General features: G+C 39.0%; 1 protein-coding gene across 6 annotated transcripts in view; it reads left to right on the top strand.

Moving 5' to 3' along the window:
- The window catches only part of ppip5k2 (diphosphoinositol pentakisphosphate kinase 2), a 217,798-nt gene that overhangs the window by 42,723 nt on the left and 149,669 nt on the right, over positions 1-25,406 (top strand). For all 6 annotated transcript variants that reach the window (XM_052116272.1, XM_052116271.1, XM_052116268.1 and 3 more), the window contains exons 3-4: positions 20,214-20,409; positions 22,623-22,713. In XM_052116272.1, the coding sequence (XP_051972232.1) occupies positions 20,214-20,409; positions 22,623-22,713 (287 nt within the window). The remainder of the gene's footprint in view (positions 1-20,213; positions 20,410-22,622; positions 22,714-25,406) is intronic.

Here is a 25,406-nt window from a genome sequence, read left to right as displayed (position 1 = left end):
AATGAGCCGGTTCTTTTGAATCTACAATGTGAAACTTACAGTGTGACCAGTTTAGTCTGATTCCCAAATGAATGACTGTAATGAGCCAGTTCTTTTGAATCTACAGTGTGAAACATACAGTGTGACCAGTGTAGTCTGATTCCCAAATGAATGACTCTAATGAGCCAGTTCTACAGTGTAGTGTTAAAAAAGTTTAACTTAGTTGCTAGATAGATAGATAGATAGATAGATAGATATTTACCCTTAGATATATAGAGAGATAGATATAGATAGATAGAGAGAGAGAGATAGATATTTACCCACAGATAGATAGATAGATAGATAGATAGATAGATAGATAGATAGATAGATAGATAGATAGATAGATAGAATGGAAGTTAAAGGGATTTGGTTGCTAGGGTGCTCTAAATGGTTGCTAGGGCATGGCTTAGTATTTTTCATGATGATACTTAAAGACTGACTGCTCACCCAATTCAAACAAGCCAACTCTCATGTCTGTAGGACATACTGATCAGGTGATATCCATCTAAGCAATTTTGAATGGCAGTCAATGGGTTCTGGTTGCTAGGTTGCACTAAATGATAGACAGACAGACAGACAGATAGACAGATATGAGGAAAAAGGATGAATAGAAAGAAATAGATAGAGAGAGATATATATAAACATTGTATTGACATAGCAATATTGTAAAAACAGTGATTTAAATAAAGTTTGATTGAATTTGTTAGAAATAAAGATTGAACAGAGTGGCCCTCTTCACTTTAAGAGACAGATAGAAATAGAGATTTGATAGAAACGAAGCCTGAAGCATGTTAAAGCCTTCTGTTGGTGGCTCATATTTGAATTTTGACAGTTGGTGTTGGCTCATCTGAACATTCCGTCAATGTAAGTCAATGGGAGTTTTTCAAGTGTTTGATCATCCATTTTGAGAAAACAGTAAGTCCGATCAGTTAGAAAAGATATAGCACACTATTCGGGATTAGTCTGAAGGTCTGTGATGAGTTTGGTGCCTGTAGCTTAAAAGCTCTAGGAGGAGTTAGTCTTGGTAATTTTAGTCTCAGAAGAATAATAATAACTAGAAAAAAGTTCAGAGTTGACGAGACAAACTTTAAGTTGGCTTGTGAAAGTTTGGACCAGAAAGTTTGAAGTTTAAAGTAGTTTGAAGTTTAAAGTAGTTTGAAGTTTAAAGTAGTTTGAAGTTTAAAGTAGTTTGAAGTTTAAAGTAGTTTGAAGTTTAAAGTAGTTTATAGTTTAAATTAGTTTAAAGTAGATAGATAGATAGATAGATAGATAGATAGATAGATAGATAGATAGATAGATAGATAAGTGTCATAGATAGATGAGTTTATTAGTTTAAATGAATAAATTTCACTGAGTTTTTTTCATAGAGTTTTTGAGTTTAGAGTTTATAAGTGTATGAATTCATGAGTTTATAAGTATACGAGTTTATAAGTTTGAGTTTATAAGTTTAAATATAAGTCTAAAAGTTCAGAGTTTATTAATTTAAGAGTTTGTAAGTGTATCAATTCATGAGTTTAATGAAAGTTTATGTTTAAATGAAGTACATTTAGTAGTTTGAAGTTAAAATTAGTTTAAAGTTTAAATTAGTTTAAATTAGTTTGAAGTGTAAAGTAAATTTTATTTTACTTTAATTTTAATTTAAAAATAAATTATTATGAGTTTAATAGTTTAAGTGTCATAGATGAGTATTTTGGGTGGTTGCTATGGTGTTGCTAGGGTGTTCTAAGGTATTTTGGGTGGTTGCTAGGGTGTTCTGGGTGGTTGCTAGGGTGTTGTAAGGTATTTTGGGTGGTTGCTAGGGTGTTCTGGGTGGTTGTTTGTCAGTTGCTAGGGTGTTCTGAGTGGTTGCTATGTGCACACACACACACACTAATGCACATAAACACACACACACACACACACACACACACTAACTCGCTCACACACTTACACACACACACACATACATGCTCACTAACTGTCACACACACACACACACACACACACACACACTAATGCACATAAACACACACACACACACACACACACTAACTAGCTCACACACTCGCTCACACACACACACACTAACTAGCTCACACACTCGCTCACACACTCACACACACATACATGCTCACTAACTCGCTCACACACGCACACACACACACACACTAACTTACACACTCAGTGTGTGAGTTTAGAGTTTATAAGTTTGTTCATTTGAGTTTAAGAGTTCATAAGTGTATGAATTTATGAGTTTATTAGTGTACAAGTTTGAGTTTAGAAACAAGAGGATTTTAACAAAATTAGTTTGAAGTTTAAATTAGTTTGAAGTTTGAATTTAGTTTAAAGTAGATAGATAGATAGATAGATAGATAGATAGATAGATAGATAGATAGATAGATAGATAGATAGATAGATAGATAAGTGTCATAGATAGATGAGTTTATTAGTTTAAATGAGTCTCAATGGCTCATATAGTATATAGAATGGCAGTTTGATTTAGTCTCTGGTTTCAAGGGATTTAGATTTGAATTTTTGGCAGTTGAGGAGTTTGAAAATCTGAACATTCCGCAATGTTAAGTCAATGGGAGTTTTTTCCGAGTTTGATCGTCATTTTTAGGAAAACCATAAGTCCGATCAGTTAGAAAAGATATTGCATACCGAGTCAGAACAGTTTGAGTGTCTGAGCCGAGTTTGGAGTATGTGGAGTTAAAGCTCTAGGAGGAGTTAGAGTTGTAAATTTTTGACAGAATAATAATAATAATAATAATAATAAGTTTAAATAGGATTTCAGTAAGTTGGCTCTTACAAGCCAACTTAATAATAATAACTAGAAAAAAAGTTCGTCGAGACAAACTTTAAGTTGGCTTGTGAAAGTTTGGACTAGAAAGTTTGAAGAAGTTTAAAGTAGTTTAAAGTTTAAAGTAGTTTATTGTTTAAATTAGTTTGAAGTTTAAATTAGTTTGTAGTTTAAAGTAGTTTAAAGTAGTTTATAGTTTAAAGTAGTTTATAGTTTAAATTAGTTTAGTTTAAATTAGTTTAAAGTAGTTTAAAGTTTAACTTAGTTGCTAGATAGATAGATAGATAGACAGACACTCAGATAGATAGAGAGATAGATAGATAGATATTTACCCTCAGATAGATAGATAGATCGATAGATAGATAGACATTGACCCTCAGATAGATAGATAGACAACAGACAGACAGAGAGACAGATAGATAGATAGATAGATAGATAGATTGATAGACATTGACCCTCAGATAGATAGATAGACAACAGACAGACAGAGAGATAGATAGATCGATAGACATTGACCCTCAGATAGATAGATAGACAACAGACAGACAGAGAGATAGATAGATAGATAGATAGATAGATATTGACCCTCAGATAGATAGATAGATAGACAGACAGACACTCAGATAGATAGAGAGATAGATAGATAGATATTTACCCTCAGATAGATAGATAGATAGATAGATAGACATTGACCCTCAGATAGATAGATGGATGGATGGATGGATGGATGGATGGATGGATTGATTGATTGATCCTTGCTACCCTGAGTCCCATGAACAAAGCCAGAAGTCTTTATGTTGTTCTGTTGCAGAGATATGTGATTTGTTACTCGGTTGCTAGGGTAACCCCATATGGTTGCTAGGCAGTTACCATAGTGATACTTATCAAGTCTTCTTGCCATCCTGATTGAAATAAATCAACCCAGACGTCTCTACGATTTTCTGTTGCAGAGATATGTGATTTGTTACTCGGTTGCTAGGGTAACCCCATCTGGTTGTTAGGCAGTCACCATAGTGATACTTATCAAGTGTTCTTGACATCCTGATTGAAATAAACCAACCCAGAAGTCTCTACGATTTTCTGGTCCAGAGATATGTGATTTGTTACTCGGTTGCTAGGGTAACCCAATGTGGTTGCTAGGCAGTTACCATAGTGATATTTATCAAGTCTCCTTGACATCCTGATTGAAATAAATCAACCCAGAAGTCTCTATGATTTTCTGGTGCAGAGATATGTGATTTGTTACTTGGTTGCTAGGGTAACCCCATCTGGTTGCTAGGCAGTTACCATAGTGATACTAATGAAGTGTCCTTGCCATCCTGATTGAAATAAGTCAATCCGGAAGTCTCTACGCTTTTCTGATGCAGAGATATGTGATTTGTTACTCGGTTGCTAAGGTAACCCCATGTGGTTGCTAGGCAGTTACCATAGTGATACTTATCAAGTCTCCTTGCCATCCTGATTGAAATAAATGAACCCAGAAGTCTCTCTGATTTTCTGGTGCAGAGATATAGTTATTGCTAAACGGTTGCTAGGGTACTCTGTTTAGTTGCTAGGGAGTGGCTTGACAGCTGCCAATCATGAAACTCCAAAGGCTGCTTGTCAGTATGAATGATATAAACCAACTCCCATGCCTCTGTGACATTCAGAATGGAAGATATCCCTCTATGGATTTTGGTTGTTAAGGTGCTCGACAATGGTTGCTAGGGAGGGGCTAGGAAGTGTTGAGGTGATTCATGATTGGCTGTTTGCTGCCCCGAGTCAAACGAGACCACCCTTGTGTTTCTATGACACTTCTATCCGGAGATATCCCTTTGATATCTTTCATTAGAAGTCTATGGGAGTTGTTGCTAAGGTGCTTTAAATTGTTGCTAGGGCGTGGCTTGATAGCTTCACAATGATCCCGAGAGACCTGAGAGAGCCCCCTTGTCTCTATGACACTGTGATCCAGAGCTATGTTCAATACAAAATCCCTATGCAATGAGGGAGAGAGAGAGGAGAGATGCAGGGCTGACAGGCCCTTTTTGTCTTTGTGTGTTCCCAAATTAAAGACTCTAATGAGCCGGTTCTTTTGACTCTACAGTGTGAAACATACAGTGTGACCAGTGTAGTCTGATTCCCAAATTAATGACTCTAATGAGCCGGTTCTTTTGAATCTACAGTGTGAAACATACAGTGTGACCAGTGTAGTCTGATTCCCAAATGAATGACTCTAATGATCCAGTTCTTTTGAATCTACAGTGTGACCAGTGTAGTCTGATTCCCAAATGAATGACTCTAATGAGCCAGTTCTTTTGAATCTACAATGTGAAACATACAGTGTGACCAGTTTAGTCTGATTCCCAAATGAATGACTCTAATGAGCCAGTTCTTTTGAATCTACAATGTGAAACATACAGTGTGACCAGTGTAGTCTGATTCCCAAATGAATGACTCTAATGAGCCAGTTCTTTTGAATCTACAGTGTGAAACTTACAGTGTGACCAGTGTAGTCTGATTCCCAAATGAATGACTCTAATGAGCCAGTTCTACAGTGTAGTGTTAAAAAAGTTTAACTTAGTTGCTAGATAGATAGATAGATAGATAGATAGATAGATAGATAGATATTTACCCTTAGATATATAGAGAGATAGATATAGATAGATAGAGAGAGAGATAGATATTTACCCTCAGATAGATAGATAGATAGATAGATAGATAGATAGATAGATAGATAGATATTGACCCTCAGATAGATGCTAGCACGTTTTTAGCATGTTTTAGCGTGTGGCTAGGAAGATTTTAGGTCATTACTTTTTGGCTGCTTGATAAAAGAAATCCTCTGAGGGAGAGAGAGAGGGAGAGATGCAGGGCTGACAGGCCCTTTTTGTCTGTGTGTGTGAAAATGTCAGTTGGAATTTGAATTTTTGAACATTCCACAATGTTAAGTCAATGGGAGTTTTTTCCGAGTTTGATCATCATTTTTAGGAAAACCGTAAGTCCGATCAGTTAGAAAAGATATAGCACACTATTCGGGATTAGTCTGAAGGTCTGTGCCGAGTTTGGTGCCTGTAGCTTAAAAGCTCTAGGAGGAGTTAGTCTTGGTAATTTTAGTCTCAGAATAATAATAATAATAATAACTAGAAAAAAAAGTTCGTCGAGACAAACTTTAAGTTGGCTTGTGAAAGTTTGGACCAGAAAGTTTGAAGTTTAAATTAGGCTGATGCTAAGCATGTGTTAAGCATGATGCTAGCACGTTTTTAGCATGTTTTAGCACTTCAGCTAGGTGATGCTAAGCATGTGTTAAGCATGATGCTAAGACGCTTTTAGCATGTTTTAGCACTCGCTAGGCGATGCTAAGCATGTGTTAACATGATGCTAAGCATGTTTTTAAGCATGTTTTAAGCACTCGCTACGGCGATGCTAAGCATGTGTTAAGCATGATGCTAAGACGCTTTTAGCATGTTTTAAGCACTTCGCTAGGCGATGCTAAAATGTGTTAAGCATGATGCTAAAGACGCTTTTAAGCATGTTTTAAGCACTTCGCTAGGCGATGCTAAGCATGTGTTAAGCATGATGCTAAGACGCTTTTAAGCATTTTTAAGCACTTCGCTAGGCGATGCTAAGCATGTGTTAAGCATGATGCTAAGCATGTTTTTAAGCATGTTTTAAGCACTTCGCTAGGCGATGCTAGCATGTGTTAACGTGATGCTAAGACGCTTTTAGCATTTTTAAGCACTTTGCTAGGCGATGCTAAGCATGTGTTAGCATGATGCTAGCACATTTTTAGCATGTTTTAAGCACTTCTCTAGTCAATGCTAAGCATGTGTTAAGCATGATGCTAAGCATGTTTTTAGCATGTTTTAAGCGTGTGGCTAGGAAGATTTTAGGTCATTACTTTTGGCTGCTTGATAAAAGAAATCCTCTGAGGGAGAGAGAGAGGGAGAGATGCAGGGCTGACAGGCCCTTTTGTGTGTGTGTGTGAAAATGTCAGTTGGAATTTGAATTTCTGAACATTCCGCAATGTTAAGTCAATGGGAGTTTTTTCTGAGTTTGATCGTCATTTTTAGGAAAACCGTAAGTCCGATCAGTTAGAAAAGATATAGCACACTATTCGGGATTAGTCTGAAGGTCTGTGCCGAAGTTTGGTGCCTGTAGCTTAAAAGCTCTAGGAGGAGTTAGATATAGAAATTTCAGAGTAAGAAGAATAATAATAACTAGAAAAAGTTCGATCGAGACAAACTTTAAGTTGGCTTGTGAAAGTTTGGACCAGAAAGTTTGAAGAAGTTTAAAGTAGTTTGAAGTTTAAAGTAGTTTGAAGTTTAAAGTAGTTTGAAGTTTAAAGTAGTTTGTAGTTTAAATTAGTTTAAAGTTTAAAGTAGTTTGTAGTTTAAACGAGTTTAAAGTTTAAAGTAGTTTGAAGTTTAAAGTAGTTTATAGTTTAAACGAGTTTAAAGTTTAAATTAGTTTGTAGTTTAAATTAGTTTAAAGTTTAAAGTAGTTTGTAGTTTAAAGTAGTTTAAAGTTTAACTTAGTTGCTAGATAGACAGATAGATAGATAGACACTCAGATAGATAGTTAGATAGAGAGATAGATAGATAGATATTTACCCTCAGATAGATAGATAGATATAGATAGATAGATATTTACCCTCAGATAGATAGATAAATAGATAGAGAGAGAGAGATAGATATTTACCCTCAGATAGATAGATAGATATATATTGACCCTCAGATAGATAGATAGATAGATAGACAGACAGATAGATGCTAGCACGTTTTTAGAATTTTTTAGCACTTCGCTAGGCGATGCTAGCACGCTTTTAGCATTTTTTAGCACTTCGCTAGGCGATGCTAAGCATGTGTTAAGCATGATGCTAACACGCTTTTAGCATGCTTTAAGCACTTCGCTGAGCGATGCTAAGCATGTGTTAAGCATGATGCTAAGCACATTTTTAGCATGATTTAAGCACTTCGCTAGGCGATGCTAAGCATGTGTTAAGCATGATGCTAAGACGCTTTTTGCATTTTTTAAGCACTTCGCTAGGCGATGCTAAGCATGTGTTAAGCATGATGCTAAGCACGTTTTAAGCATTTTTTAGCACTTCGCTAGGCGATGCTAAGCATGTGTTAAGCATGATGCTAAGCAAGTTTTTAAGCATTTTTTAACACTTCGCTAGGCGATGCTAAGCATGTGTTAAGCATGATGCTAAGCACGCTTTTAGCATTTTTTAGCACTTCGCTAGGCGATGCTAAGCATGTGTTAAGCATGATGCTAACACGCTTTTAAGCATGTTTTAACACTTTGCTAGGCGATGCTAACATGTGTTAAGCATGATGCTATTACGCTTTTAGCATGTTTTAAGCACTTTGCTATGCGATGCTAAGCATGTGTTAGCGATGATGCTAACGACGCTTTTACCATGTTTTAAGCACTTCGCTAGGCGATGCTAAGCATGTGTTAAGCATGATGCTAAGCACGCTTTTAGCATGTTTTAAGCACTTCGCTAGGCGATGTTAAGCATGTGTTAAGCATGATGCTAAGACGTTTTTAGCATGTTTTAAGCACTTCGCTAGGTGATGCTAAGCATGTGCTAAGCATGATGCTAAGCATGTTTTAAGCACTTCGCTAGGCGATGTTAAGCATGTGTTAGCATGATGCTAAGCACGCTTTTAGCATTTTTAGCGACTTCGGCTAGAGCGTTATGCTAAGACGCTTTTAGCATGTTTTAGCGACTTCGCTAGGCGATTTTAAGCATGATGCTAGCACATTTTTAGCTTGTTTTAAGCACTTCGCTAGTCAATGCTAAGCATGTGTTAAGCATGATGCTAAGACGCTTTTAGCATGTTTTAGCGTGTGGCTATGAAGATTTTAGGTCATTACTTTTTGGCTGGTTGATAAAAGAAATCCTCTGAGGGAGAGAGAGAGGGAGAGATGCAGGGCTGACAGGCCCTTTTTGTCTGTGTGTGTGAAAATGTCAGTTGGAATTTGAATTTCTGAACATTCCGCAATGTTAAGTCAATGGGAGTTTTTTCCGAGTTTGATCGTCATTTTTAGGAAAACCGTAAGTCCGATCAGTTAGAAAAGATATAGCACACTATTCGGGATTAGTCTGAAGGTCTGTGCCGAGTTTGGTGCCTGTAGCTTAAAAGCTCTAGGAGGAGTAGCGTATAGAAATTTCTGAGTAAGAAGAATAATAATAACTAGAAAAAGTTCGTCGAGACAAACTTTAAGTTGGCATGTGAAAGTTTGGACCAGAAAGTTTAAAGTAGATTATAGTTTAAAGTAGTTTATAGTTTAAAGTAGTTTTAAGTTTAAAGTAGTTTTAAGTTTAAAGTAGTTTGAAGTTTAAAGTAGTTTATAGTTTAAATTAGTTTGTAGTTTAAATTAGTTTAAAGTTTAAAGTAGTTTGTAGTTTAAAGTAGTTTAAAGTTTAACTTAGTTGCTAGATAGATAGATAGATAGATAGATAGATAGATAGATAGATAGATAGATAGATAGATATTTACCCTCAGATAGATAGATAGATAGATAGATATTTATCCTCAGATAGAGAGAGAGATAGATATTTACCCTCAGATAGATAGATAGATAGATATTGACCCTCAGATAGATAGATAGATAGATAGATAGACAGATAGATGCTAGCACGTTTTTAGCATTTTTAGTTCTCGCTAGGTGATGCTGGCATGTGTTAGCATGATGCTAGCACGCTTTTAGCATCTTTTAGCACTTCGCTTGGCGATGCTAAGCATGTGTTAAGCATGATGTTAGCACGCTTTTAGAATTTTTAGCACTTCGCTAGGCGATGCTAGCATGTGTTAAGCATGATGCTAGCGATGTTTTTAGCCTGTTTTAAGCACTCCGCTAGGCGATGCTAGCATGTGTTAAGCATGATGCTAGCACGCTTTTAGCAATTTTAGCACTTCGCTAGGCGATGCTAGCATGTGTTAAGCATGATGGTAAGACGTTTTAAGCATGTTTTAACACTTCGCTAGGCGATGCTAACATGTGTTAGCATGATGCTAGCATGTTTTTAAGCATGTTTTAAGCACTTCGCTAGGCGATGCTAAGCATGTGTTAAGCATGATGCTAACGACGTTTTTAGCAATTTTTAGCACTTCGCTAGGCGATGCTAAGCATGTGTTAAGCATGATGCTAAGACGCTTTTAAGCAATTTTTAGCACTTCGCTAGGCGATGCTAAGCATGTGTTAAGCATGATGCTAAGCACGTTTTTAGCATGTTTTAACGACTTCGCTAGGCGATGCTAAGCATGTGTTAGCATGATGCTTAAGACGTTTTAAGCATGTTTTAAGCACTTCGCTAGGCGATGCTAGCATGTGTTAAGCATGATGCTATAGACGCTTTTAGCATGTTTTAAGCACTTTGCTTGGCGATGCTAAGCATGTGTTAAGCATGATTTTAAGCACGTTTTTAGCATGTTTTAAGCACTTCGCTAGGCGATGCTAAGCATGTGTTAAGCATGATGCTAAGCACATTTTTAGCATGTTTTAAGACTTCGCTAGGCGATGCTAAGCATGTGTTAAGCATGATGCTAAGACGCTTTTAGCATGTTTTAACACTTCGCTAGGCGATGCTAAGCATGTGTTAAGCATGATGCTAAGACGCTTTTAAGCATGTTTTAACGACTTCGCTAGGCGATGAAAGCATGTGTTAAGATGATGCTAATGACGTTTTTAGCATGTTTTAAGCACTTCGCTAGGCGATGCTAGCATGTTTTAGCATGATGCTAGCACGTTTTTAGCATTTTTAGCACTTCGCTAGGCGATGCTAGCATGTGTTAAGCATGATGCTAAGCACGCTTTTAGCATGTGGCTATGAAGATTTTAGGTCATTACTTTTTGGCTGCTTGATAAAAGAAATCCTCTGAGGGAGAGAGAGAGGGAGAGATGCAGGGCTGACAGGCCTTTTTTGTCTGTGTGTGTGAAAATGTCAGTTGGGATTTAAATTTCTGAACATTCCGCAATGTTAAGTCAATGGGAGTTTTTTCCGAGTTTGATCGTCATTTTTAGGAAAACCGTAAGTCCAATCAGTTAGAAAAGATATAGCACACTATTCGGGATTAGTCTGAAGGTCTGTGCCGAGTTTGGTGCCTGTAGCTTAAAAGCTCTAGGAGGAGTTAGATATAGAAATTTCTGAGTAAGAAGAATAATAATAACTAGATAGGTACATTTCCTGAAGAAAATGTGAGTGGTGCTTGCCGTGGCAAAACTCGTCAAACAGCATGTTATAACTTGAAAAGAACAAAAATTATGGTCATAAATAAATCAACCCAGAAGTCTGTATGATTTTCTGGTGCAGAAATATGTGATTTGTTACTCGGTTGCTAGGGTAAGCCCATGTGGTTGCTATGCAGTTACCAAGGTAATACAATACATGGCTCCTTTCCATCCTGAGTGAAATAAGTCAACCCAGAAGTCTGTAGTGTTTTCTGGTGCAGAGATATGTGATTTGTTACTCGGTTGCTAGGGTAACCCCATCTGGTTGCTAGGCAGTTACCATAGTGATACTAATGAAGTCTCCTTGCCATCCTGATTGAAATAAGTCAACCCGGAAGTCTCTATGTTTTTGTGATGCAGAGATATGTGATTTGTTACTCGGTTGCTAGGGTAACCCCATCTGGTTGCTAGGCAGTTACCATAGTGATACTAATCAAGTCTCCTTGCCATCCTGATTGAAATAAGTCAACCCGAAGTCTCTACGCTTTTCTGATGCAGAGATATGTGATTTGTTACTCGGTTGCTAGGGTAACCCCATCTGGTTGCTAGGCAGTTACCATAGTGATACTAATCAAGTCTCCTTGCCATCCTGATTGAAATAAGTCAACCCGGAAGTCTCTATGTTTTTCTGATGCAGAGATATGTGATTTGTTACTCGGTTGCTAGGGTAACCCCATCTGGTTGCTAGGCAGTTACCATAGTGATACTAATCAAGTCTCCTTGCCATCCTGATTGAAATAAGTCAACCCGAAGTCTCTATGTTTTTGTGATGCAGAGATATGTGATTTGTTACTCGGTTGCTAGGGTAAGCCCATCTGGTTGCTAGGCAGTTACCATAGTGATACTAATGAAGTGTCCTTGCCATCCTGATTGAAATAAGTCAACCCGAAGTCTCTACGCTTTTCTGATGCAGAGATATGTGATTTGTTACTCGGTTGCTAGGGTAACCCCATCTGGTTGCTAGGCAGTTACCATAGTGATACTTATCAAGTCTCCTTGCCATCCTGATTGAAATAAATCAACCCAGAAGTCTCTCTGATTTTCTGGTGCAGAGATATAGTTACTGCTAAACGGTTGCTAGGGTACTCTGTGTAGTTGCTAGGAGTGGCTTGGCAGCTGCCAATCATGAATCTCCAAAGGCTGCTTGTCAGTATGAATGATATAAACCAACTCCCATGCCTCTGTGACATTCAGAATGGAAGATATCCCTCTATGGATTTTGGTTGTTAAGGTGCTCGACAATGGTTGCTAGGGAGGGGCTAGGAAGTGTTGAAGTGATGCATGATTGGCTGTTTGCTGTCCCGAGTCAAACGAGACCACCCTTGTGTTTCTATGACACTTCTATCCGGAGATATCCCTTTGATCTTTTTCAATAGAAGTCTATGGGACTTGTTGCTAAGGTGCTCTTAATGGTTGCTAGGGCGTGGCTTGATAGCTTCACAATGATCCTGAGAGACTGATTGGTCGTCTGAGTAAAATGAGCCCACCCCTCGTCTCTATGACACTGTGATCCAGAGCTATGTTCAATACAAATCCCTATGCCTTTTCATTTCATGGGCCGCCCTACACCATTATAAGTCAATTGGGGCATTTTTGGGCAGCTCCTGCCCCCAGGGGTGCAACTTTTACCCCATATTGAGGTATGCTCTTACAGAGCCTGCCAGCCTCTTCAAATGTGGCAAATCACACGCTTCTACTGAAATCCTCGCTTGGAGCTGTGACGCGTCAAAGTTTGTCTCAATGTTAAGTCTATGGGATTTTTCGGCCGCTTTTTTGCCCCTGGGGCAAATACCGCACTCCGATCGCTTATAAAAGTCATAGCACACGTGTCCTCAATAGGCCGCTCGATTTGATACCTCATTCGTGGGTCTACGCCAAACGGTGCGGGACGAGTTAGGTGCCAAGTTTTGTTAAGAGATATAATAAAAATAAAAATAAAAATAAAAACTAAAGATAGGTACATTTCCTGAAGAAAATGTGAGTGGTGCTTGCCGTGGCAAAACTCGTGAAACAGCATGTTATAACTTGAAAAGAGCAAAAATTATGGTCATGAATAAATCAACCCAGAAGTCTGTATGATTTTCTGGTGCAGAAATATGTGATTTGTTACTCGGTTGCTAGGGTAAGCCCATGTGGTTGCTATGCAGTTACCAAGGTAATACAATACATGGCTCCTTTCCATCCTGAGTGAAATAAGTCAACCCGAAGTCTCTACGCTTTTGTGATGCAGAGATATGTTATTTGTTAGTCGGTTGCTAGGGTAACCCCATCTGGTTGCTAGGCAGTTACCATAGTGATACTTATGAAGTCTCCTTGCCATCCTGATTGAAATAAGTCAACCCGAACTCTCTACGCTATTGTGATTCAGAGATATGTGATTTGCTAGTCGGTTGCTAGGGTAACCCCATCTGGTTGCTAGGCAGTTACCATAGTGATACTAATGAAGTCTCCTTGCCATCCTGATTGAAATAAGTCAACCCGAAGTCTCTACGTTTTTGTGATGCAGAGATATGTGATTTGTTACTCGGTTGCTAGGGTAACCCCATCTGGTTGCTAGGCAGTTACCATAGTGATACTAATGAAGTCTCCTTGCCATCCTGAGTGAAATAAGTCAACCCGAAGTCACTACTGTTTTCTGGTGCAGAGATATGTGATTTGTTACTCGGTTGCTAGGGTAACCCCATCTGGTTGCTAGGCAGTTACCATAGTGATAGTAATGAAGTGTCCTTGCCATCCTGAGTGAAATAAGTCAACCCGAAGTCACTACTGTTTTCTGGTGCAGAGATATGTGATTTGTTACTCGGTTGCTAGGGTAACCCCATCTGGTTGCTAGGCAGTTACCATATTGATACTAATGAAGTGTCCTTGCCATCCTGGTTGAAATAAATCAACCCGAAGTCTGTACTCTTTTCTGGTGCCGAGATATGTGATTTGTTTCTCGGTTGCTAGGGTAACCCCATCTGGTTGCTAGGCAGTTACCATAGTGATAGTAATCAAGTGTCCTTGCCATCCTGAGTGAAATAAATCAACCCGAAGTCAGTACTATTTTCTGGTGCAGAGATATGTGATTTGTTACTCGGTTGCTAGGGTAACCCCATCTGGTTGCTAGGCAGTTACCATAGTGATAGTAATCAAGTGTCCTTGCCATCCTGATTGAAATAAGTCAACCCAGAAGTCTCTACGCTTTTCTGATGCAGAGATATGTGATTTGTTACTCGGTTGCTAGGGTAACCCCATCTGGTTGCTAGGCAGTTACCATAGTGATACTAATGAAGTGTCCTTGCCATCCTGATTGAAATAAATCAACCTGGAAGTCTGTACTCTTTTCTGGTGCCGAGATATGTGATTTGTTTCTCGGTTGCTAGGGTAACCCCATCTGGTTGCTAGGCAGTTACCATAGTGATAGTAATCAAGTGTCCTTGCCATCCTGAGTGAAATAAATCAACCCGGAAGTCAGTACTATTTTCTGGTGCAGAGATATGTGATTTGTTACTCGGTTGCTAGGGTAACCCCATCTGGTTGCTAGGCAGTAATCATAGTGATAGTAATCAAGTGTCCTTGCCATCCTGATTGAAATAAGTCAACCCGAAGTCTCTACGCTTTTCTGATGCAGAGATATGTGATTTGTTACTCGGTTGCTAGGGTAACCCCATCTGGTTGCTAGGCAGTTACCTTAGTGATACTAATGAAGTCTCCTTGCCATCCTGATTGAAATAAATCAACCCAGAAGTTTCTCTGATTTTCTGGTGCAGAGATATAGTTACTGCTAAATGGTTGCTAGGGTACTCTGTTTAGTTGCTAGGAGTGGCTTGGCAGCTGCCAATCATTAATCTCCAAAGGCTGCTTGTCAGTATGAATGATATAAACCAACTCCCATGCCTCTGTGACATTCAGAATGGAAGATATCCTCTATGGATTTTGGTTGCTAAGGTGCTCGACAATGGTTGCTAGGGAGGGGCTAGGAAGTGTTGAGGTGATTCATGATTGGCTGTTTGCTGCCCCGAGTGAAACGAGACCACCCTTGTGTTTCTATGACACTTCTATCCGGAGATATCCCTTTGATGTCTTTCATTAGAAGTCTATGGGACTTGTTGCTAAGGTGCTCTAAATTGTTGCTAGGGCGTGGCTTGATAGATTCAAAATGATCCTGAGATACTGATTGGTCGTCTGAGTAAAATGAGCCCACCCCATTGTCTCTATGACACTGTGATCCAGAGCTATGTTGAATACAAATCCCAATGCCATTTCATTTCATGGGCCGTCCTACACCATTGTAAGTCAATTGGGGCATTTTTGGGCAGCTCCTGCCCCCAGGGGTGCAACTTTTACCCCATTTTGAGGTATGCTCTTACAGAGCCTGCCAGCCTCTTCAAATATGGCAAATCACACGCTTTCTGCGAAATCCTCGCTCGGAGCTGTGACGCGTCAAAGTTTGTCGCAATGTTAAGTCTATGGGATTTTTCGGCCGCTTTTTTGCCCCTGGGGCAATTACCGCACTCCCGATCGCTTATAAAAGTCATAGCACACGTGTCCTCAATAGGCCGTTCGATTTGACACCTCATTCGTGGGTCTACGCCAAACGGTGCGGGACGAGTTAGGTGCCGAAGTTTTGTACGGAGATAGAATAATAATAAAAAAGAAAAAAAATAAAAATAAGTATGTGAGATTACAATAGTGATGCTTTGCAAGCACCACTAATAAATCTAGATAGGTACATTTCCTGAAGAAAATGTGAGTGGTGCTTGCCGTAGGCAAAACTCGGTCAAACAGCATGTTGTAACTTGAAAAGAACAGAAATTATGGTCATAAATAAATCAACCCAGAAGTCTGTACGATTTTCTGGTGCAGAAATATGTGATTTGTTACTCGGTTGCTAGGGTAAGCCCATGTGGTTGCTATGCAGTTACCATAGGTAATACAATACATGGCTCCTTTCCATCCTGAGTGAAATAAGTCAACCCGAAGTCTGTAGCTTGTTCTGATGCAGAGATATGTGATTTGTTACTCGGTTGCTAGGGTAACCCCATCTGGTTGCTAGGCAGTTACCATAGATAGATAGATAGATAGATAGACATTGACCCTCAGATAGATAGATAGACAACAGACAGACTAGAGATGACAGATAGATAGATATGATAGATATTGACCCTCAGATAGATGGATGGATGGTGGATGGATTGATATGATTGATTGATCCTTGCTACCCTGAGTCCCATGAACTTAGCCAGAAGTCTTTATGTTGTTCTGTTGCAGAGATATGTGATTTGTTACTCGGTTGCTAGGGTAACCCCATCTGGTTGTTAGGCAGTTACCATAGTGATACTTATCAAGTCTTCTTGACATCCTGATTGAAATAAACCAACCCAGAAGTCTCTACGATTTTCTGGTGCCAGAGATATGTGATTTGTTACTCGGTTGCTAGGGTAACCCAATGTGGTTGCTAGGCAGTTACCATAGTGATATTTATCAAGTCTCCTTGACATCCTGATTGAAATAAATCAACCCAGAAGTCTCTACGATTATCTGGTGCAGAGATATGTGATTTGTTACTTGGTTGCTAGGGTAACCCCATCTGGTTGCTAGGCAGTTACCATAGTGATACTAATGAAGTCTCTTTGCCATCCTGATTGAAATAAGTCAATCCGGAAGTCTCTACGTTTTTCTGATGCAGAGATATGTGATTTGTTACTCGGTTGCTAAGGTAACCCCATCTGGTTGCTAGGCAGTTACCATAGTGATACTAATCAAGTCTCCTTGCCATCCTGATTGAAATAAATCAACCCAGAAGTCTCTACTGATTTTCTGGTGCAGAGATATGTGATTTGTTACTCGGTTGCTAGGGTAACCCCATGTGGTTGCTAGGCAGTTACCATAGTGATACTTATCAAGTCTCCTTGCCATCCTGATTGAAATAAATCAACCCAGAAGTCTCTCTGATTTTCTGGTGCAGAGATATAGTTATTGCTAAACGGTTGCTAGGGTACTCTGTTTAGTTGCTAGGGAGTGGCTTGACAGCTGCCAATCATGAAACTCCAAAGGCTGCTTGTCAGTATGAATGATATAAACCAACTCCCATGCCTCTGTGACATTCAGAATGGAAGATATCCCTCTATGGATTTTGGTTGTTAAGGTGCTCGACAATGGTTGCTAGGGAGGGGCTAGGAAGTGTTGAGGTGATTCATGATTGGCTGTTTGCTGCCCCGAGTCAAACGAGACCACCCTTGTGTTTCTATGACACTTCTATCCGGAGATATCCCTTTGATATCTTTCATTAGAAGTCTATCGGAGTTGTTGCTAAGGTGCTTTTAAATTGTTGCTAGGGCGTGGCTTGATAGCTTCACAATGATCCCGAGAGACTGATTGGTCGTCTGAGTAAAATGAGCCCGCCCCTTGTCTCTATGACACTGTGATCCAGAGCTATGTTCAATACAAAATCCCTATGCAATGAGGGAGAGAGAGAGGAGAGATGCAGGGCTGACAGGCCCTTTTTGTCTTTGTGTGTTCCCAAATTAATGACTCTAATGAGCCGGTTCTTTTGACTCTACAGTGTGAAACATACAGTGTGACCAGTGTAGTCTGATTCCCAAATTAATGACTCTAATGAGCCGGTTCTTTTGAATCTACAGTGTGAAACATACAGTGTGACCAGTGTAGTCTGATTCCCAAATGAATGACTCTAATGATCCAGTTCTTTTGAATCTACAGTGTGAAACATACAGTGTGACCAGTGTAGTCTGATTCCCAAATTAATGACTCTAATGAGCCAGTTCTTTTGAATCTACAATGTGAAACATACAGTGTGACCAGTTTAGTCTGATTCCCAAATGAATGACTCTAATGAGCCAGTTCTTTTGAATCTACAATGTGAAACATACAGTGTGACCAGTGTAGTCTGATTCCCAAATGAATGACTCTAATGAGCTGGTTCTTTTGAATCTACAATGTGAAACATACAGTGTGACCAGTGTAGTCTGATTCCCAAATGAATGACTCTAATGAGCCAGTTCTTTTGAATATACAGTGTGAAACATACAGTGTGACCAGTGTAGTCTGATTCCCAAATGAATGACTCTAATGAGCCAGTTCTACAGTGTAGTGTTAAAAAGTTTAACTTAGTTGCTAGATAGATAGATAGATAGATAGATAGATATTTACCCTCAGATAGATAGATAGATATTGACCCTCATATAGATGCTAGCACGTTTTTAGCATGTTTTAGCGTGTGGCTAGGAAGATTTTAGGTCATTACTTTTTGGCTGCTTGATAAAAGAAATCCTCTGAGGGAGAGAGAGAGGGAGAGATGCAGGGCTGACAGGCCCTTTTTGTCTGTGTGCGTGAAAATGTCAGTTGGAATTTGAATTTCTGAACATTCCGCAATGTTAAGTCAATGGGAGTTTTTTCCGAGTTTGATCGTCATTTTTAGGAAAACCGTAAGTCCGATCAGTTAGAAAAGATATAGCACACTATTCGGGATTAGTCTGAAGGTCTGTGCCGAGTTTGGTGCCTGTAGCTTAAAAGCTCTAGGAGGAGTTATTTTAGTCTCGGTAGAATAATAATAATAATAATAATAAGTTTAATTAGGATTTCAGTAAGTTGGCTCTCACAAGCCAACTTAATAAGTTTTAATAAGTTTAAATAGGATTTCAGTAAGTTGGCTCTCACAAGCCAACTTAATAATAATAATAAGTTTAAATAGGATTTCAGTAAGTTGGCTTTCACAAGCCAACTTAATAATAATAATAAGTTTAAATAGGATTTCAGTAAGTTGGCTTTCACAAGCCAACTTAATAATAAGTTTAAGTAGGATTTCAGTAAGTTGGCTCTCACAAGCCAACTTAATTATTTTAGAAATCATTCTTTTACCTTCAATATAAAAGGCAAATGTCAGCTAAACTGTGTTTTGTACCCGAGTGTAAGATGCTGCTACTGCAAACGTTAGCTGTATCTGGGACGTTTCTGTGGCTGGGAGATTGCAACAGATCGAACACTGTGCATTACTTCAGATTCACGCCGTGTTGTAAATGCTTTGTGATATTGGAGGTGCTTCCTCCCTTGCACAAAATATCCTTACTGCAGGTGTTATATTTTGCTTTTTTTTTTTTTTTTTTTTTGTCGAGCCGAACCAAATTTCGAGCATTTGCTGCGGCCAGTTTAGAATGTAAACATGTACTGCGCATGTGTGTAACAAATTATGTGACATTAGGTCTCATAACAGGTTCTGGCAGATCAGTGCAACTTTTATGGACTGTAAAATGTTTACTGCCGTTCACCTCACGAACACGACTGAAAAAGTTAGGAACTGAAGCAGAATTGAAATGCACGTGTCTTATCGAATCCACGGTTCTAGGAAATTTGGTATCCAACCCTAGCCATCACTTTATAATATAGCTGCATTAAGCGTGTGTGCTTGGGATTAACATCCACGAGACAGTGTGCGCGTCAGCCGGGTGCAGTTCCAATCTCTCCCCCTTCGATCGGGACGTTTGCGCAACTCATTGAAGAGGTGCTGACCGCACAGAGAAATTCCAGTTTTGGAGTTTGTTGATATTTACATGACCTGCTTCCATATTATTTGAACTTTTATAAAGCAATAATGCATTAATTAGAACTGCAGTAAAGATGTAACGCCAGGGCGTTTCCTTCAGCTCCACTTATTCCATAATGTGAGTGCTTCCGTATTTACTTATTTTGTATTTTTGCATTATAATTCCCTCATACTTTGCAATCTACATCACCTGAAGCTGTTTGGAAAGTTTAGAGTGCATCTGGACCGTGAGCTCTCCGTACAGTTCTTCCATCAACATGCGCTGCCCAGTGACTTTAGCTTTTTGCATGCTGTCTCCATGTTTATATCCGCGTCTCCGCTGAACAGCTTATATGTGCTATACAATATTGAACAGCCTTTCTGTGGGCCCGTCCTCCAGTCTGGAAGTTTATGGCAGCCCCTAGAACCATTTCTCAAATGTGAAGAGGGTGTTTAACTCTAAAGGTCAGACTGATGGAGCAAGATTTGAGTCGTTAATGTTTCTATGAAGTAACCTATCAGCCTCCATTATTTTATTAGAACAAAAAAAAACATCCTGTTTTCCAGGATATGATCACTTGAATATTCCTTGATCAAACATTCATAGATTGGTATTCAGTGATTTGAGTCAGTAGGCATCAGTTGAGATGCTTTTGTTTTTGTCTGCAGCCCCCAGAGAGACAGATAGTAGTGGGCATCTGTGCTATGTCTAAGAAGTCCAAGTCCAAACCTATGAAGGAGATTCTGGAGCGACTATGTCTGTTCAAATACATCACTGTAGTGACATTTGCGGAGGAAGTCATTCTGAATGAGCCAGTGGAAAAATGGCCCCTCTGTGATTGTCTCATCTCGTTCCATTCCAAAGGTTAGTGCTGTTCTGTTTTGTTGCTTTATTATTCTTACAACTCAGTTGTTTTTCACAATTTCTACCCTGATTGTGAGGGGCAATCATTGGAAATCTTGCAGCATTTTCACAAAATGTAATAACACATTTCTGCCTTAATTTAACAGGGTTTAACTAGCAAAAATGTTTTTTATTTTTTATTATTATTATTGAATGCACATTTAAATCACTACAGTTAGGGAGGAATTTACTAAGAATGAATTGCGGCCGGTAATAGTGCTGGTTATTTGCTTACAATCTCTGCTCTGGTTTAACACCCGATTCACTAAAGTCAAGATGGTGCCATGGATAGCAGCCTCAGTGTGGAGCTCTCCAATTCTTTTGTTGTTTTGTTTATTTGTCGTGGGTTTAGTAATTTTTTTTCCCAATACATTTTACCTGGGACAGACTGCTGAACATTCGGCAACACATACCAGACAGTCTTTTCCTGGTTTTGGGCTATTTCGTTGTTTTGCTGGACATTTTAGTCAGAGGCGCAGCTGTGTCGTTTAAGCATGCTATGAGACTCAAGCGAGGAAGCAAGCTGGTGCGCTGGTCAGACAGCACAGACAGCTCGGCTTTCGAACAGTGCTGCCGAGTATTCATCTATCGAATCTTCACTCTCTTCCTAATAAAACGGACAAACTACATCTCACCCATACAAACAAGGACATTTCAAACTCTGCTGTCTTGTACTTCACAGAAACCTGGCTGAGTTAAGCATTCCAGACAGCGCGTTACATCTACCGGGCTTTCAGCTGTTCAGAGCGGATTGCATTATGGATTTAATGGGGAAAACAAGAGAACATGCTTTTATATCAATGAAAGTTGGTGTACAGACAACAATGTTAAAGAAGATGTGCTGTCCTTCTTTATCAGCTGTATGCCTTTCTACTCGCCGTGGGAGTTTTCCTCATTCTGGTTTATATTCCTCCACACGCCTGCAACAGCTGGCTAATTAGATCACAGACATGGAACAACAATACCCGGACTCACTTGTTATTATTCTGGGAGATTTTAATAAAGCTAACCTCATCCGTGAACTACCAAATTACAGACAGCACATTACATGCCCCACCGGAGACAGAAACACACTGGATCGTTGCTACACAACAGTAAAGGATGCATATCACTCTGTCCCTAGAGCAGTTTTTGGACTCTCTGATCACTGTCTGGCTCATCTTCTTCCAACCTACAGGCAGAAACTAAATTCAGCTAAACCTGTAGTGAAGACTATAAAAAGTGGGACCAATTAATCAAGTCAATTCAAGTAATTTTTATTTATGTAGCACTTTTCATAACACGCATCGTTTCAAAGCAGCTTAACAAAAAATGTACTGTGTAATATCTTTAAAGTCTTATAGTGATCATTGTGTAGTTTAATGAAATATGATTGTAAATTGTGTATATAAATTAAATGATTGTATTTAGAACACCTGTGAGCAAGCTGAAGGCAACTGTAGCAAGGAACACAAAACTCAATAAGAAGTTTGTTAATGGAGACAAATAACCTTTGGAGAAACCAGGCTCACTGTAGGCGCCAGTTCCTCTGGCTAAATAGCATGAATATAATGCCAACAGCATGAATATAATACAGAGCTGGAACTACAAGCCTGGTTTGACTGCACTGATTGGAGTGTATTTGAGGCATCAGATACCAATCTAACAGATACTGTGACATCATATATCAGTTTCTGTGAGGATATGTGCATTCCTACTAGGACTTATTTTACATACAACAGTGACAAACGATAATTTACAGCAAAACTCAGCTTCGTCAGGCCAAAGAGGATGCTTACAGAAGTGGTGATAAAATATTGTACAATCAGGCCAGGAACACACTGAATAAGGAAATCGGAGTGGTTAAAAGAAGCTACTGTGATAAACTGAAAAACAAGTTTTCAGCTAACGACCCTGCATCAGTGTGGAGAGGCCTAAAATACTTTATTAACTTAAAGACACCATCAGCATACATGTCTCACTAATGAAAGCCCAGTTACAAGATCCATGACATTATTTCAGCTGAATAATACACTGTAAATCACTTGGTTCCAGTATTAAATAAATGTCTCTAAATAAAAATACTTCCTTGATTCTATTCTGTTTTATTCTATTCTATTACTGTAAATAAAAACACATAAAATGAGTGAGGATATGTTTACACAATGCGCTGTATTTATGTTGTGCTTTTACAGGATTCCCACTGGATAAAGCCGTGGCTTATGAAAAGCTGAGAAATCCATTTGTCATCAACGATCTGGATCTGCAGTACTGTATCCAGGACAGGTGTGTGTGTGTGTGTGTGTGTGTGTGTGTGTGTGTGTGTATGTGTGTGTGATTGATGTTTGAATTCATGAAGTACTTTAATACAGTACAATCCATAATATAGCAGCAACCTGCGATTATCGGGGTGCAAACAGTTTGGGGAGGAAAACAAAGGGGAAAGAATGGGAGGAACAGCCAAAATGGGTAATTATGAAAGGACAGATGAGTCTGGGCAACGTAATTTAATCACTACGTACTCTAATTCAGTGTTTCCCAACCTTTTGCTGCAAGTACCCCCACAGCACCATCAATAAGGCTCAAGTACCGCTTCATCAACCCTAAGATGTGTTCATGTATCAGAGACACTCATGATACAAATTTATCAAAATAATTTTAAATTGTCAATCATTTAGAAAATACAAGCCAATTAAAGCCTCGCACACACATGCTGTGACTTTATCGCTTAATGTCGCTAGTCTGTACTGTGACGTTGCTAGTAGACATTGCTACTGTTGTCGCTCTAATGTTATACAGTATGTGGACTGCACGTTGTGACGGTCACAAGCTCGTTACAGATAGTTTTTTGTTTTTTCCCTTCCTCCATTAGAGGGCGCTAGTGTGTTTAGATTACACATTAGTAGAGGAAGAAAGCATTAGGGTGGCATGGTATAAACTATAGGTTAATGCTATAAACCATCTTAATTCTTCGTTGAGAACCTATTCTTGAAAGAAAACTGAAAGAGGATTATTTTATGGAATTGTCCATTTAACCTGTAAAGGATTTTGCCAAGAGTTTTGAGAACAAATTAGGAATTAAGACTGTTTTTAACTTTTTGTGGAGGACAATTCTAAAATCTTAAGACATTCAACTTAAAGACCCCCTCCAGTGAAAATCAAGTTTTTTTACTTTGTTTACATGTCCATATGAACATTGTTTATATGTTAGAAGACATATAAGTGATCATCACCTTTGGAAGATGGCGGCGTTGTGTGTGGCTTACAGTCAAATTCGTGGTCTATTCCCCTAGTGTGTTTGTTTTACTTTGTTTTTTGTTTTATTTATCTCAGACCAATATGGATGAAGTGCACTATGACAAATCAACTCTTTTAAGCTTGCAAACGATCTGCTAAATGGCTCATATCACTCACATCCTTTTCTGTTGTCGATACCTGGTTACCTGCAGCGGTGGCCGTGTTCTCTACTAGCGAGGAAGTGTTAGAAAAAACACGGAGACGGGGTGGCCTTGCCGTCAAGCTAAAGTGCTATATGACTCAACAACGTGAGTCATGCCCTTCTCTGGGTTTACATCTGTGGGGCTTTGTTGGCGATTACTTCATTCGCTGATGCTCTCTGGATCCAGTATGCGAATGTAATATTTCACTGACTCCGGCTACAGCTGCTCCGCTTTTTGTATACAGCTTGCCCTGTGTCCACCGTGGAGGAGTTTGTTCGAGCTACCTTCATACACTTCCTCGGTTACGGCACTTTGAGGAGTCGACTGATAACTCGCCTCGGCTAAGGATGCCGTTGCTTAATGCCAGATCAGTGGTAAATAAGACTTTTATAATTAATTAATTTTTCTCTTCACGGGAGCTGGATTTTTTATTCATAACTGAAACTTTGCTTACTACTTGGGTCTTAAGCCCATTCTCTGAACTGCTACCTCCAAATTGTTTGTTTTTTAATTCACCTCATACAACGGGCCTGGTGGGGGACTTGTCTCTATTTTTAAAGATATATTTTCTTGCCACCCACTTATGAATTATGATTTGCTGCTGTTTACATTGGATCTGAATTGCCCACTTTTGGTTGATCTGATATACCGCCCCTAAGAACAACATAGACTTTTTAAATGAGTTTGCAGACTTCTTGGGGAATTTATACCAAATACGATAAACTGCTAATTCTTGGATATTTCAATGTTCATGTATGTTGCACAGCAGACTCATTAGCTGAAGAATTCATTACTCTGATTAATGCATTTGATTTAGAACATCATGTGAATGTCCCTACTTATTAGCTTGGACACACACTTGACCTGGTTTTATCATATGGCATTTCTCCTTATGATTTTTAGGTATTTGATAATGGGTTTTGGACCATAAATATTTTCTGTTCCTTGGGTATCTAATACTTCTAAAGCCACTAAATATGTCTGTCAATCTCGTTTAATTACCTCAACAACTAGCAAAGCTTTTTCATCAGCTTTCAATGGAGATCAGTCAATGTGATCTGAGTGCTGAGGAGTTTCTACTTGGGCTCAATTCTATATGTTTAAATGTTTTAGACTAACTGGCTCCTGTTAAGACTTTAAAACTTAAACATAGATCTGAGCATTGGATTGGCGATAACATACGCTCTTTGAGGCAGATCTGTAGAAGAGTGGAGCGTAAGTGGACAGTGGAGCGTAAGGACAGGCTCCAGATTTCCTTTGAAATATATCCAAATTCCAGGTGGCAGTGAGAGTATCAAAGTCCAGGTATTTTGTGGAAATCATTAACAAGAATTACTATAGACCCAAAATTATTTTTACTATTTTTAATGCTGTTGTTAATCCAACAATAATATCTGTTAATCCAACAGATTGTGAGTACTCAGCCGTGTCAAAAACTGTGTGTGAGGAGTTTCTTAGATTTTTGTAAATAAGAAAAATTATATCAGATTGGGGATATCTCCCCTGTTTTTGATCCTTCCATTCCCTCTGTTTGTACTG

The sequence above is a fragment of the Xyrauchen texanus genome, chromosome 43 (genome assembly GCF_025860055.1).
Source record: "Xyrauchen texanus isolate HMW12.3.18 chromosome 43, RBS_HiC_50CHRs, whole genome shotgun sequence".
Lineage (NCBI taxonomy): Eukaryota > Metazoa > Chordata > Actinopteri > Cypriniformes > Catostomidae > Xyrauchen > Xyrauchen texanus.
The sequence above is the reverse complement of the archived record's forward strand: the minus strand, read 5'-3'. Positions and strand labels throughout refer to the sequence as shown.